Raw genomic sequence first — 16,406 nt, forward strand, 5'->3', positions numbered from 1 at the left:
TTTGGGGGGGGGTTTCGAGACGGGGTTTCTCTGTAGTTTTTCGCCTTTCCTGGAACTCGCTTTGGAGACCAGGCTGGCCTCGAACTCACAGAGATCCGCCTGCCTCTGCCTCCCGAGTGTTGGGATTAAAGGCGTGTGCCAACACCGCCCGGCTAACATTTCTTAATGATAAACCTTGGACTGAAAACTCTCAAGGGCAGTTCCAAGAGGAGATGGTCCATCATACTACACATCTAGCCAGAATCTAAGACAACCTTACCCATTACTCTGAGACTGGCTGCAGAATCTACAGTTAGTCCAATTGAGACCTATCTGAACTTTCTTACAGAACTCCACAGAGATACCATCAACCCCTAAAACAAAGGAAACAATTCTAAGAAAATGAAGCCCTTTCTCCCAAGGTTTCATGTTTCTTAGGGTTGTGGATGATGGTTATAGGGTTGGTAGTAGAAGAAAATATTAGACTCAGTATTATCCTAAAGAAAAAGGGGAATGGATAGGTATAGATTAGTATATATACTAGTAACCTAATTTAGTAAAATATCAGCCTTAGATAATTTGCACTGTTATGGATTCTTGTATATTGATACAAATAAAGAACTGTATTTGTTGTAATGTACATATTTTTCTACTCTTATTTGAAATGTTTGTATACTGATACAAATGTAAAATTATATTTGCCATACTGTATGTATGTTCTACCTCTGTTTAGGGTATTTTACATATTGATACATATTTAGGATTGTTGTCATATTACACTATACATTTCTACCTGTTTAGGATATTTTGTGCGCTGTCATAATTTTGAGGTCATTGTCCTTTTACTGTATATTTTCTTACAGACTGTTTACCTTGTTTATATGAAGCCTTAGTCATAAGGTTATTAAGGTAGATAAGACTTACAAATTTATAGTCACAATTTGCTTGTGATCTCTATAGTTGTTAGTAAGTTGTCGAGATTTAAGAGATGCAAAGGTCAGAGGGACAGGTAATCTTAAAATACTTCATTGACCTAGAGAATATGGCATTTAAATAACTTATTCTGTTGATGGGAGATATGATTGCTCCTGGCAACATCAATTTGGTCTTGAGAATATGTTGGACTTCTAGGACATTTCTGTTTGGAAGTTTGTCATCTTGGCACAAAATGACCTACTAGGCAAAAAACTGCCCTGGCCTCGAATGATGACAGTACGAATGCTGTCTTTTCTAGATGAGCAGGACACAAGGAAAAGTGACTACTGAACCTTGCCAAGATGGGGATAAGATGGTCTTTTAAAATTCTTGCTTCTGAAAATGGTCTGTCAAATATTATAGGCCTGTATCAAATTTGGACGCACCAACGATGCTGAGAAAGTTTAGGTGACTGTCCAGGCTGTCAGCTGTCTCTTTTCTACTCTCGTAAAATTCCCGAAAGTTGCTTGCATCCATCTCCCATTTTCTCGGGTATTATTATATTCCTTCTCAGGTCTTTGATGAGATTGAAGACTAACAGTTACAGTTACAATCTTCTCATATCTTAGCTAGAACATATTAAGTTTTAGATTCAAATTCTTCAGGATAGGACACCTTTTGGAATGATCTCTGTAACATGCCATTTACCTATGCTCTAGACTTCTCTGGATGTTAGTATGTGTCTCTTGTTTGATGTTGTTCTTGTCGGTTATAGTTCCATTTGTTTATGTTATTACCCTTTATTTCTTCTTTATATTTATTTCTATTGTATATAGTTTTGTGTTAGGTTAGAACTTCCTTCCTTAGACAAAAGGGGGAGATGTAGTGGGTGATTGTTTGTTCCATGCCCTGATGCACTACCCCTAGTGAGGAAGCATGTAGATGCTAGATATCTGCCCCTTGGGCATGGCCACCAGGGATCCTTAATACCTGAGATGCATAAGTGCACTCTCTCTTCTCTTCGCTAAGAACAGCATTGGACTGTGTCCCACTCCTCCAAGATTCTGTGACCAACTTGTTTATTCTGGTTGTGAGTTAACCCCCAAATAAATTCCTTTGACCATCAAATAGACTCTATGGATTTATCCCATTAGTGTCTTGTTGGTGGACTGTTAGAAGAGATTTGTCACTGAAGGTGGTCTTGGGAGGTTTCAGAAGCCCACAACAGCCTAGTCTTTCTCTGCCTCTGTGGTGGTTAGAAGGAAAATGGCCCCCGTTGGCTCATAGGGAGTGGCACTATTAGGAGGTGTGCCCTTGTTGGAGTAAATGTCGCTTTGTACAGTCATTAGGGTCCAGGCTTTGGGGATCTCAAATGCTCAAGCCAGGTCTGGTGTGACATTCATTTCCTGCTTCCTACTGATCTGGATGTAGAACTCTCAGCTCCTTTTTCAGCATGGTTGTCTGCCTACATGCCGCCATGCTTCTTGCCATGATGATAATGGACTAAACATGAGACTAAACTTCTGAAACTGTAAACCAGCCCCAATTAAATGCTTTCCTTTATAAGAATTGCTGTGGTCATGGTGTCTCTTCATAGTAATAGAAATCCTAAATAAGACAGCCTCCATCTTCCAAATGAGCTCTCAGCTACTGTTCAAGCACCATGCACGTCTAGTCTGCCTGTCACCATGCTCCACAACTGTAAGCAATCTAAGTTAAATGTTACAGAATTATTTTTTAAAATATTTTATCCCTTCAAAAAGAAGGGAGAAGGTCAGGTGTAGTGGGGCATACTTTTAATCCAGCACTCAGGAGGCAAAGTTAAGAGATTCTAACTCCAGTGCCAGCCTGGTCTACATAGTAAATTCTAGGTCAGCCAGTACTACGTAATGAGACCTTAGCAGTGAAGAGCACCTTCTGTTCTTCTGGAGGACCAGAGTTCAATTTCTAGCAATTCCTAGTTCAGTGGCTCACAGTGCCTATAACTCTAGCTCTAGAGGATCAGAGATGCCTTCTTCTGGCCAACACACACACATACGCTGAAAATTAAAAAGAAAAAGAAAAAAAGTTCAAAAAACCCATATTAATCACTTCCCAAACCTTCCTCACAGCCCCTAAAGATGCTAACAGAATGCTAGTTTATAGTGCTACTGCAGAGCCTGTGATCAAATCTCAAAATCCATGTGTATTACTGTAGGTTTTGTACATCACAATCTTTAACTTCCCCTTTCCTTCATAATACTTCAGCAATACACGTTAACTTTGGCATCTTGAACTTTGGCATCATTTTGCAGAGATGCCCTTCAGAAGAATTCTTATTCTATTTATTTTGTATTGTTCAAGATGAAGTCTCACTCTGGCTTGAACTCACTACAACGCTCTGGTTTGAGCTGAGATTTCAGATATTCACCACCACATCTGGCTTTCCATTATCACATTCTAAATATGTATCATATTCTGGTGGTTTTCTTGCTCTACCACATCACCACCCTCAACTGCTGGATACCTGCTGCTACCTCTATATTTTTAGCAATCCATGATCCTCAACCCAGTCTCACTTGGTACCCTTCCAACCTTGACATTATATAAATATCAACATTTCATCCTTGAAATTCTGAGGCGCTATTCTTCAACCCAAACCCCGAATTAATACCACAAATCTTCCTAGAAGAGTTGGACTACTGTATCCTGGAGATCCCACTGGCCTGAGTCAGTCAACCACAGTGCCTGTCTCAATTCCTAGCAGCCCTTCAATCCCAGTCAGTAACATTTTTACTTGTCTTTGGGAGCTCAAACTATCATTGGCCTTAATAATTCTCCCCAAATCCTCTAATCCACCACCAAACCCTTGACCTTCCAGGAGTCATCTCACCTTCCCACAAACAATGAGCAAGAGAGCAGCTGTAAGGAACAAATGACCTCTACCTGGTTTACCTTCCTGCACACTCTTCTCTCTCCTTACTTTATAGGATCTCTCCCCATCTAAAGTTGGCCCCTCCACCCAGTACTCTTCATCTTGCTTCTCTGGTGATCATGGTCAGTTATCCTTTTACTAACGCGGATCTTCAGCCTGACTCTTTCCCTTCAACCTATGAAAGATGCACAAGTCACTGATGACCTAAGGAAAAAGCCACCCAAAGGAGACAGGGTTTCTCCAGCTAATTAGTTCTCCAACTCCTTTTAAAGTATGTTTAAGAACTTAACCACCTATGTTGAATCTACTTCTATACTGTTCACCTTCATGCAAACAAACTCAACGGCTATGTTAATCTTCACACTTCAGTTCTCATTTGTAGATGTCAGTGACTCCAATTTTAGATGTTCCATTACTTCCAGAGTTCTGATCTCACTCCCTTCCTCATGCCTAACTGCATCTTTTCCTTACACAATCTTAACTTTGAATACTAGTCTTTGCTTGAAACCATTCCTGTTATGTATACACAGTAAACACCCATCAAAAAGATATTTCCCTGTTCCTTCTTATGACCATCAACCACATCTAGATGATCTTTTACTTGCAAAACATATATCAGATATAATTCTTTTTCTCAATCCCCATTTCTGCTTCTCTATCAGACTCAAAGACTTTGCTTCAGCAGCAATCAATAGGAGCAATATCAGGAACTGGTCTCCAGTCTAAATGTATGCCACAAGTGCATCAGACTTGGTTCAGAAATGGGGAACTCTGAATATGCAGAATCTAATGTTCTTACATGTAGTAGTAAACAAGCCTAATCTATGAACTGTTGTTTTTTGCTCTTTGGTGTGCCTGCCACCCAGCTCCCAAATAAATCACACGCAGAGGTTTGTTCTTAATTATAAATGCCCGGCCTTAGCTTGGCTTGTTTCTTGTCAGCTTTTCTTAACCTAAATTAGCCCATCTACCTTTCGTCTCTGGGCTTTTACCTTTTTTTTACTTCTGTATATCTTTCTTTTTTTACTCTGTTACTGGGTGTATAGCTGGGTGGCTGGCCCCTTGTGTCCTCCTCTTTCTCTCGTTCCTTCTCCTCTCCTCCCAGGTTTGTCCTTCTAGTTCTTCTCCCTGCCTGCCAACCCCTATCCTTTATCCTGCTTCGCTATTGGACATTCAGCTCATTAAACCATCAGGTGTTTTAGATAGGCACAGTAACACAGCTTCACGGAGCTAAACAAATGCAACATAAGCAAATGGAACATATCTTTGTATCATTAAATAAATGTTCCAGAGTGTAAACAAATGTAACACACCTTAAAATATTCCACAATAATGAACAAAAAGAAAGAATAGTCACTGCAAACATTTTTCTAAGAACCACCTGAATAATAAGCAGTCAATCTCCTGAATACTTTGGTAAGGCCTGTAAGACCAAAAGACTCACAGAGAGCCTCTCCTGACAACTCAAAGTCAGGAGCCTCACTGACAGAAAAGCATGTACAAACATATAAAAGAAATCATAATGACACAAAATTATGGTCCTCAATATAAGTAAATACTGTATAAAACAAATGCAGTTATAAAAGTCCAGGCACCTTTGTATATATGCACGCCTAGCACATGTCTATTCCTCCTACTTCTGGAGGCCAGAAAGCCCAAGATCAAGTTACCAGCAGATCTCATGTATGGCAAAGTCCTTCTTGGTTTGTAGTTGATCATTTCCTTGTTGTATCCTCATATGGAGAACAGAGAATTAAGTTCTCACTGTTCTTAATACAGGTCCCAACCCCAATTACAAGGACTGCACCTCCATGCAAAAGACACCTCCCCAAAAGCCTGACCCAACACTATCATGTTGGGGATTTGAATTTCAACACCCTTGTGTTGCAGTGTAGTTTGTAGAGTGTTCATTTAGCATACATTAAGTTATGAATTCCAACCCCAGCACAACATAAACTAGGTGTATGGTTGTACATACCTGTAATCCCAGCATTCAAGAAGTAGAGGCAGAAGATCAGTATTTCAAAGTCATCCTCCATTACATAGCAAGCTGAAGATCATGCTGAACTACACGAGATCCTAACTCAAAAAAACAAAAAAACCAACCAAAACTAAACTAACATAAACTTCAAAACATGAATTTGGAGGAATGGAAACAGGTCTATAACAATAGCTCCGATAAAGCAATCAGGCAAGAAAAACTCAGGTCAGAAAGATCATGTGAAAGTTGGATGAAGAATGGTAGTTGCATAGCTTCAAAGCATTGCCCTTAACGGCCTCTTACTGATTACCTAGGGGGAAAGTAGCTCACAATAGAAATGTCTGCAACTCAAAGAACACATCACTTTAGGAATTGTCCCAGCAAAATGTATAACCAAGGTCTAATAATCATGAAGAAACATCAGACTTTATTGAGAACATGCCACTCAAATAATTTGGGGCTTGCTTAGCACATGTGAGGATCTAGGCTCAGCACCCCAGTACTACAAATAATACTTTTAGAAGTATCTGCTCATTGTTCATCTTGCCAAAAACAAGAGCCCTAAGGAAAGACTAAGTTGGCCCAACTAAGAGAGTTTACCTGAAAGGTAATTGTGAGCCCACCTCAATATTTCTGTAGCATATTAGGGCACTGTTGGAGACATTAATAAGACCTCCAGTGGATGGATACTAAAGTCCTTTGAATTGTTTCAACAACTTGTCTATAAATTTAAAACTTCAATTTCTTTCCACAATTAAACAATCACTATGTACTCCACTGAAAACTTACCACTGACATGGCTTTCTTACACACTTAGAACACTACCAATATACTTAACTAGTTTCACTCCTTGATTTGTGTATTATTCAGTGAACTCTGTTCTAAAGCAAATGCTGCTTTCTATTCTTACAGTCTTTTATGTAGGAAGTCTTCCACGTACCCACCTGATACAAAGAACAGACAACAGCCAGCCAGGTAGATGGCAGGCAGTAAAAGACATAAACCATTACTGTAAACACCCAGAGACCATGAGAATACAGGAAGATGTGGAGGGTCAAGTAGTCTGTCTCTATGCCAGTCTGCTTTCTTTTTCTGCACAATTATGCATAGTTAATAACTGTTTAGAGCACATGATTTGTTTTCTATGCATTATAAAATGTAGGCTATATGAATGCGGCACCTTTCTACTCAGAGGATAAGAAGAGTATCTGGCATAAAATAAAGACAGACATATAAGAAATGTAGATAGCCATGAATTATGAACCAGATCAGGCCCTCTGAATGGGTGAGACAGTTGATTGGCTTGATCTGTTTGGGAGGCATCCAGGCAGTGGGACCAGGTCCTGTGCTCATTACATGAGTTGGCTGTTTGAAACCTGGGGCTTATGCAGGGTCGCTAGGCTCGGCCTGGGAGGAGGGGACTGGACCTGCCTGGACTGAGTCTACCAGGTTGATCTCAGTCCTCAGGGGAGGCTTTGCCCTGGATGTGGGAATGGGGGGTGGGGTGGGGGGAAGGGGGGGTGCAGGAGGGGGGAGAACAAGGGAATCCGTGGCTGATATATAAAACTGAATTGTATTGTAAAATAAGATTTAAAAAAAAAATGTAGATGGCATATACAATGAACTCCATCCATAAAAACAGAAATGTTATCTTGTTTTAATACCCATGGATTAATTAAGAAAACTTACTAATGATGATTAATGATAAATGAATTTTAAGGTAGAATATTATAGGCAACATTGAATGATCAGAAAATAATTAGAATATATCAAGATAGGACCAGGATAATCAAAAGTCACCAGAATTATGGGATACAGTTATAGCAGTATACATAAAGGAAATTACAAACTCATTTATATTAACAAGAAAGAAAACAGAAAATCATCCAAGTTAAAATTAATTTTTAATGGAAATATACTTCAGTTCTTCAAAGAGGGCATACGACATGGGTCAAACTTTAAAATGCACATGACTGTGGCTAGAGCCCAAGCCTTCTCTCTAACCAGGCCTCTTCTGGTTCACTTCACTCGTCCACTTCACTCCAGCTGCATCCGCAGCGCTGTCCCTCATTCTAGACTTTTGCATATATGGTATTTTTATAGAATTCACACCTTTTAAGGCTATTTTCTCCACTTAGCTCTTTATTCTTTCATGTTATCTTTAGAACCAGTTTACCAATTTTCAATATAAAAAAAATTGAATTTTTTTTAAGGAAACAAATTCACACTCTAATGTTAATAGAACTGACATTTTTATGGCACTCTGCTGAGACACATGACTACTGTTAGTCAGGTCTTCCAAAATAACAGGCCATTTTCTTCATTATTCAACACATTTCTTATGCTTGAACATTTAAAAATATTTTCTATTGTATGCTACTGACGGCTGACTTACTATTGACAATTTTCTAGTATTTCCAATAGCCAATAGGTTTACCCAGACCTTTGGTCATGAAGAAATGGGGCTTTGCTGGATGAATTGGGTCACTAGGTGTGTGTCCCCAACTTAACATCTGAAATCGTGAGTCAGAATAGATGTTACTTTCCGTAAGTTATAGTAAGAGAAGCTGACTAACCCACAGTCCCTTACAGATCTCATGAACTGCAAGGGAAAGAACCCAGTCTCAGAGAACTGTGTCGGAATCATACTGTGCGTTCATTCCGTGGGATGACAAAGGATTGCTGGTCCTGGGAGGAGGACTGGAGAGCAGCGGACTGGAGGGAGTCAGAGTGAGGGTGGGAGAAGAAAAGCTTGGGCTGGCAGCAGCCACGGGCGATCAAAGCTTACAGAACACTCGGACACATAGCAGACTCTGTCCCAAGAGGAGCAACAGAAATAATAGATACTCAACAGAAGAGGTGTAGACACTCAACACCAGTGGTTACGTGAAGTGTAAAGCCAGCTGCAGATGGAAGAGAAGGCCATGGTCTTGATGCCCTTGCCTTTGCTGTTCTGAGTGGGGATGGCAGCACATTTGTGCACACCTGGTATTCCTGCTGGCCCTGATCACGCTGGTGGTTACCTCGGCTCTTACAGTAAGGATACAAAATAAGACAGGTGAGGGATAGTATCAAAACAAGACAGACAGCAGTAAAACTTTAAAAATAATACTGATCACTTCTGCCAAAGGTCTGGGGAACCTACTGGCTATTAGAAATACTAGAAAATTGCTAATTTCCTAGTATTAGAAATTAGGGACCATGTTTCAAAGTATAAAGCCTGTGAGGAACACGTCATATTCAAAGGACAACACTGCAACCTAGCCCCAAAGGCTCACAACCATCCCAGAATGTAAAGTGCGTTCAATTCATTCCCAAGAGTTCCCCATAGTCTTGTTTATTTGTTTGTTGATTTTTGAGAAGGCTTCCATTATTTAGCCCTGGCTGGACTAGAACTCACTAAGTAGACTAGGCTAGCCTCAAACTCCGAGATATGCCTTTAATCTTCCTTTAATCCAAAAGGATGCATAGTTGCAACAGTATTAACAATGTGTAAATGTCTAAGAGCAAAATCTCTTCTAGGACTCAAAGCAAACTCTTAGCTGTGAGCCCTTGTAAAATCCAAAAATAAGCCACATACTTCCAATATACAATGTGTTGTGTGACTTTTCCTTCCTTTTCCCAAAAAAGGCACTGATGGCCAAACTAAACCAAAGTAAGGATTTGTGGAGGGCTCGGATTACTTACAAGAATGTGAGTGCCTCAAGGCAGCTGAGTTACCTACCCCAAAGCCTCTTTCAGCAAGGGTGACAACTCACAAAAAGTAATGTCCCTGAGGTTCCCACAGGACTTTCAGAAAGCTCTGCTGGGCTCTCTTGGCCTCAGCCTCAATGCTGCTCACTGCATCTATAATAAGAGGAGGAGCTTTGTGAATGAGCTGAGTTTCTTGGGCCTTATGTCACTAGTTTTCTGAGCTTCCCTCCTCCTCATGGAAAGAATGTTTCAATTCCGAGGAAATAGCTACTCAATAAAATGGTAAACAGTAAAATACCCATTCCAAAAGAAAAAGAGAATAGCAAAGAACCAAACCAATGCAAGCCCAAAACATTAAATCTTATACCTCCATGTACAGCAGGGAGTACCAACTGTATGTACTCCCAAAAGCTTAGGCACCCTACAGCCTTTCTCATTGCAAGCCCTGTCTGTTAGGATTCTGTACATGCGCAGCCCAGGGTCCTGTGCCTTATGTCTTACATCATCAGCAGGTGCTGGCGACTACCACCGTGTGGCCATGCAATCCCCACCTTAAAAAGCCGGACACTGACCCCCACACTCTCTCTCTCTGTTCTCTCTGCTCCCGCCATCTTCCTTTCTGTCCAGGCCTGGCTCTCCTTTCTTTCTAATGAAAACTCCGGTAGTCGTGGCTGTGGCCCATGACTTTTCTGCCAGTAACCAGCGCCGCCACTAGTGCTGTTTATCATAACACTATCTAGTATAGTAGGCTGCCTGCAGCTTTCCTGAACAAATGTTCCCCATTCCTAACATCTCCAAATTTCTTTTGGAGCGACCAACTACAACTTTGGCTTCACACAGCACCCTCTAGGGCAGGTGCCAGCAACTCTGACCTTGCCACACACTGCCTGGCCTCCTACGGTATCTTCTGAAATTCTGCAAGTCTATATGGCACTTCTACTTTGCCTGTCTGAAAAAAACCAATCATGTAGGTAACACCAAGGTCAGCTACCAGCTTAACCAGTAGGGCCTTCCGCCCCTACAGCAGCCTGAGTGCCTTAACAGTTAACCACAGGAAAATTCATAGGTTGGGAAAGCTAATTCCCAAGATGAACTAAGGCATTTTCCTTATTATCCAAGTACTTCGCTTTTTCTTTTTTGTTTTGTTTTTAAATGCTAAAGATGGGAAACCAAGGCCATGGGCATACTAAAAAAGTATTCTGTTTGACGGCAGAGAAATGGTTAATTATTAAGAGCACTTGCTACTCTTGAAGAGGGCCTGGGTTCATTTCCCAGGACCGACATGGCAGCTTACAACCATCTGCAAATACAGTTCCAAGGGATCTGACTTCCTCTTCTGGAATCTTGGGTATCAGGAATATATATGGTACATATACATAAACACAGGCAAAACATTCATACACATAAAATAAAAACAAATCGGGGGTGGGGATTTAGCTCAGTGGTAGAGTGCTTGCCTAGCAAGTGCAAGGCCCTGGGTTCGGTCCTCAGCTCTGGAGGGGGAAAAATAAAAAATAGAAGAAAAAAAATCTTGAAGAAGAAGAGAGGAAGGGAGGGGGAGGAAGAGGGAGAGAGGGAAAGAGAGAGAGAGAAAGGAGGAGAAATGCTCTACCACTGAGCTGCATCCCCAGACCATGGTTTCCTTATCATAGCTCAGATCTCTTTGGTAGCTACACTTTGCTTGGTCTCAAGTTCTTCATATATATTTACTTGTTTCCTGGGCAAACTACAAACTTTTAAACTTCCCACTGTGCTTTCTGCTCAATTCTCACTGTAAACATAGATGTAAGAGACCAGTAATAAATATATCCCAACCTAAATACCAGGCTGCCTTCAAATCTCTTCCAGTACATTTAGTTGTCTATTATCATTATTAAATTCAGACAGTATAGTCTCAGAACACGGTCAAGATGAGACAGAGCTTTAATGCAATGTAATGTGCATGACCGACCTCTAGTGCAGTTGCAGAGAGTATCCTCAGTTCTGCACGAACTGAACGCATGGTCTTGACTTACACTCCACTGTCTGTATGCTGGCTTTCTGAGCTCTCCCCAGCATCACAGTAAGCTCTGCTTGCAGCACATGAAGCTGTTTCTACAGACATTACCAGCTCCTCCCACAGACGCACTTCCACTGGCTTAGAAAGCTCATGGCCACAGCAACAACCCACCCTGGCCACCACCTTCTGTGAGACTTCCATCAGCGTGACAAACAGCTGAGAAACAGCGACTTCAAGCACCACAGATTTAATCCTGACCACAATTTCAGAGCTGCCAATTCATAGCTGGCTTGCTTTGTAGCTCTGCTGTGGGCCTCAGGTATAAGGAGAAAGGGAAAACATTAACTGAATGGGATTAACAAGCCCGCTAGGGAAATAGTTACACAGGAATAAGAAACTCTGAACTGAGACAACAGAGAAAACTTCACTGCTGCTGTCTGCTCTTCTAACCTGCCTGTCCTTTCCCTTTTGTTCTAGAAATGAGCACAGACAGCAAGTTTTGTTTGTGAAAAATTAAACTGACTTGACTAGAAATCTGCCAATTTCACCTTCTGTAAAAAAAACTTGTTTAGGGTTGAGGATTTAGCTCAATGGTAGAGCGCTTGCCTAGCAAGCGCAAGGCCCTGGGTTTGGTCCTCAGCTCCGGGGGAGGGGGGACGGGACGGGGGACGGACTTGTGTAGCTCTGGGAAAACTCTCCTTTGGGGCAAGGATGCAAAGACCACCCCAGAATGGTCCCGGAGACAAGATTATGGTAACAGCCATCCCTATCTAAGCTACTAAGTATTTCTGATCGGGGCTGGGCCTCTTTAAACACTAGCTAGAGGCAACAGCTGCACAATAATCAAAGTGCTTCCCTTTATCTCCAAGTGCTGAAAATTTCTTGTTGGGTAAGGGTGAGTGGCCTTAACCAGGTGAGGTAGAACACCCAAGCAATGGGAGCATATGTGGAGGACTCACTTCCGGCAGCTATGAGGACCAAAGTGACCTAACTCTCTCCACTCCTCAAGTTTTTAGCACCTCCCAAAGTAGCATCATCAGCTGAGGACCAAGCTTTCACCACATAAGCCGACTGGGAGCATTTCTTGGTCAAATCACAGGTCCCAGGAATAGGAGAGAACAAACCCCCAAAAACCTCCACCACAGCACATACAAACCCCACTACACAAATATACACATACATATACAGAAATAAATAAACAAAAAATAATTTAAATAGACCACCAGAGATAATACCTTATGACAGAAGACACTTTGTAAGGCTGAGTACTTTCAAAAGGCTACTTCTGGAAAAATAAAAAATGCTTTACTCTCCAGTTAAAGAAAATTATACCCATAATCCACAAACGTTAAGAATTAAAAAATTTTTAAGACTATTGATATTCAGACTTATTTTAAAATATATAGTCAGTTATAAAACACCAACCAATGAGGACCACCAGTTCTTTGCTACATCAGACACAGAGATAATGTTCTCTGCTTTTGAATTCAAACCCTAGTGAAGACTCCAGCTACACATCTGCTGTTAGATTTCTACGGCACACATCGCAGACAGTAAGAGTATCAAAGTACTTATTATTCTTATCTTTTTTACCTGTATTCAGGCTGTCGGCTTGTGGAATGATCATCTCTTGTCCATCTGTAGCCAGAATCATCCTGTAACATAAAACATTGAATTTGGGCTTTTGTCACCCTATTTTAAACAGCCTCTGAGGTACTACAATGTGGGTAAAAATACTTCTCTAGGTATTCCTGAACTTCCAAAACATGATAAACAAAAGATACAAGTCATCTGTCTCAGCAACTAAAGAAGACTATGAACCTGTGGTACCACTTACCTGTAATTTTAAAAATGCAGTATTCCCTTGATAAACACACACATACTTAGTGCCACAGATACACATACCAACATGACAACAGATATTTGCTCTCTGAGGTCAAGGGCCTAATCAAGTGTACATTGCTCAGTCTTTTCATTTTCCAAGCTCTCTCACCCATGTTCAGGTTCAAGATGGTTCAAGGTCAATGAAGAACTTGGTACTCTTTCCATTTTACTCATTTTCTCTTCTCATTCTTCAATCAATAAAGGTATAATTAGAAGCACTCTAGTGAGAATTATCACTGATAAGCAATATTACATTATGTGAATTAATCAAATGAAGCACTTTGGTCCTCTAAAACACATGTGCAAAGAGACATAAAAGCCAACCACATCTGAGGCTGGAGAGATGGCTCAGTGGTTTAGACACTTGCTACTCTTACAGAGGACCTAGGTTTGATTCTCAGCCCCCACAGATGGCTCACAACCATCTGTTATCTGCAATTCCAGGAGACCCAGTGATTTCTTCTGGCCTCTATGAGAACTGACACACGTAGTGCAGGTTTGCATGCAGGCAAAACACAAGTAAAATAAAAATAAAGTGTAGGCTTGGCATAGTACACATGCTTTTAATCTCAGCACTCCAGAGACAGAAGCAGAAGATCTCAAGTTCAAGACCAGCCTGATCTACATAGCAAGTTCCAGGACAGGCAGGGCTATATAGAGACTCTGCTTCAACAAAACAAAATAAATAAAAAAATAAACACAGCATGCAAATTACTTACAGTAAGAGAAACCGATTTAGCAAAAATCTTATTTTTCATCTTCCTCATTAACATCACAAACCCAACACAATAAAATGTGTCTATATTTTCCCTCTCCATGTTAAAAATAAGAAAAAATAAAAACTCCACAGCTATAATAAAATACTGGACCCAGTAAGTAGTTTAAGTAAAATCTAGATAAAAATTAGTGCTGCAAAAGTGTGAGGACCACAGGTGTGCTAGTCATTTACTTAAAGAGAAGAAAAAGTGAAGTCTAAGAGCAAACAAGTGTTTGTATTAATATGGTTTTGTTTTGTGGTGTTGAGGACTGAACAGAAAGAAGACTTGTCAGCCAGAACTCCTACCCCTCAACTGACCCAGCACAGACAATCTAGAAGAATGAAATAAGTAACTGTGTTGTGGCTGAAACACTACTACAAGCTTTTAGGGAAAAAATCATGTTCAAGAGGTATCAAATACAAGCCTAGTGAAAACAAAACTCACCAGATGACCAAAATTTTCACAAAAGGGGACAGGATGCTTTTGCTCTGACCAAATCCTTTCTCCCTGAGACTACCTGGAGAACGGGTCTGACAATAAAATGAAGTATCTCTAGTATAGAAATAATGCTTACTTCCTGGTACCTAGACCCCTCCTAAAGGAACAGCATGGCATAGTAAAAGCCAGCAATGTAAGAAAGCTGTAGACTGCAAACACAAGCCATAATCACCAGAAACCACTAAAAAGCCCCATGACCACTTCAGAATTATCAGGGCTCACATGATGAAGGACCACGAGAACTGGACTCCCATATATGCTAACCCTCAGGAAATCACTTACCTCCATTTCTTCAACTGTCAACATGAGCTCACAGTACAGCGTGTAAATATATTCTATTGGCTGTCGTGTTATATATTACAGGGAGGGAAAAAAGGGAAAAGGATGGCAAACAGTCTAGAAGAGAACTATTGTAAATCTGTAAGCTCAAGGACATAGCAATTGTTTCCAACACTTTCAATAAAAGTAATAAATTATCAAACCCTTAAATACCTACTTCTAGATTATTTATCAAGAACACACTGATAGTCTTAGTAGCTAACATTTTAAGCATTTACAATCTGAAACAATGACTTGACTGAATTCTAATCTCAAACAGTAAAGACCTTAAAAGCAAACAGACCTTAAGAATGCTAACAAAAAATGAGATAATCAACTTAAACTCGCCTCACCCACCCACGTATTTATGTTAAAAATAAAGCAATTATAAACAGGAACACGAAGTGACATGTGCCGGCCATCTCTTCATCACTGATTATCAGTAAACCCCTACAAGGTTAAGGTAAAAAGGCAAACAAGGTACAGGCCAGACATACAGCTCAGTACAGAATGCTTACCTAGCAGGAGGGAGGCCATGGCCTTGCTGCCCGGCACCACACAAAAGGCAAGCACGGTGGAATTAACGTCTACTCACTAACCAGAATCACCGGACTCTTGACTACTAGTGCCCTCTGGAGCTACAGCCGGCGGTCAACAGCACCTCACTGGAACGCAAGCCAAACCTTGAAAACCTAGCACTGCAGCACCCAGGAGGCTGAGACATGAGGCCAGCAAGTTCCAGGCAAGCCTGACCTGTACAGTGAGACCCTACTGCAAAGGGGGCTGGGGGAGGCTGCAAATAAAACCAAGCCAAGCAACACAAGAGCACAAGCAGCACGTGCCCACTCTACTTCCAAGGCCTGCACACAAACTTTGGTTACATGAATTTTAAACTTCAAAGAAAGAACAATTAGTACACGGGGGAAATTACATACTCCTCTGTGAGGTGGGCCACTTCTTCGATCATGAGAATAACTGCGGCCCTCGTCATAGTCTCGGTAATCAACATGACTGTAATATCTACTGTAGCCTCCTTCATCGGGTCTGGCTAGCAGAGGCGGTCTCTTGTCTAGCAGAGGCGGTCTCTTGTCTAGCAGTGGTGGTCTCTTTGGCACAACATTAACTACTCTATGGTAGCCATCCTAAAACAGACAAAAAGAAATATAGAGACATCACTAATTTCTCTATTTGGCTTTGGAAATGTTTCTTATAAGCACAGGAGTTCTTATCCATAATTCAATAGAGTAAATGTACAAATAAACAAAAACACACTAATGAAAAATGTGAATATAAATAATAATAAAATCTTGATATAGATTAATGGAAATAAAATTATTCAATAAAAAAACTCATTCAAAATTAACACACAACAATACAAAATGACAACCATAGGTTAAGAAAGGGGGACTGGAGAGAAAGCTCAGGGATTAAGAGCACTTGCTGTTTTTCCAGAGGATATAGGTGCAG

General features: G+C 40.8%; 1 protein-coding gene across 8 annotated transcripts in view; it reads right to left on the bottom strand.

Moving 5' to 3' along the window:
* Positions 1 to 16,406, bottom strand: part of Pphln1 (periphilin 1) — a 99,472-nt gene that overhangs the window by 55,473 nt on the left and 27,593 nt on the right. For 6 of the 8 annotated variants that reach the window (XM_028869283.2, XM_028869277.2, XM_028869278.2 and 3 more), the window contains exons 3-4: positions 15,875 to 16,081; positions 13,075 to 13,136 (exon numbers count right to left, since the gene is read on the bottom strand). In XM_028869283.2, the coding sequence (XP_028725116.1) occupies positions 13,075 to 13,136; positions 15,875 to 16,081 (269 nt within the window). The remainder of the gene's footprint in view (positions 1 to 13,074; positions 13,137 to 15,874; positions 16,082 to 16,406) is intronic. The other 2 variants (XM_028869279.2, XM_028869280.2) reach the window with 1 other exon arrangement.

The sequence above is a fragment of the Peromyscus leucopus genome, chromosome 20 (assembly GCF_004664715.2).
Source record: "Peromyscus leucopus breed LL Stock chromosome 20, UCI_PerLeu_2.1, whole genome shotgun sequence".
Classification (NCBI taxonomy): domain Eukaryota; kingdom Metazoa; phylum Chordata; class Mammalia; order Rodentia; family Cricetidae; genus Peromyscus; species Peromyscus leucopus.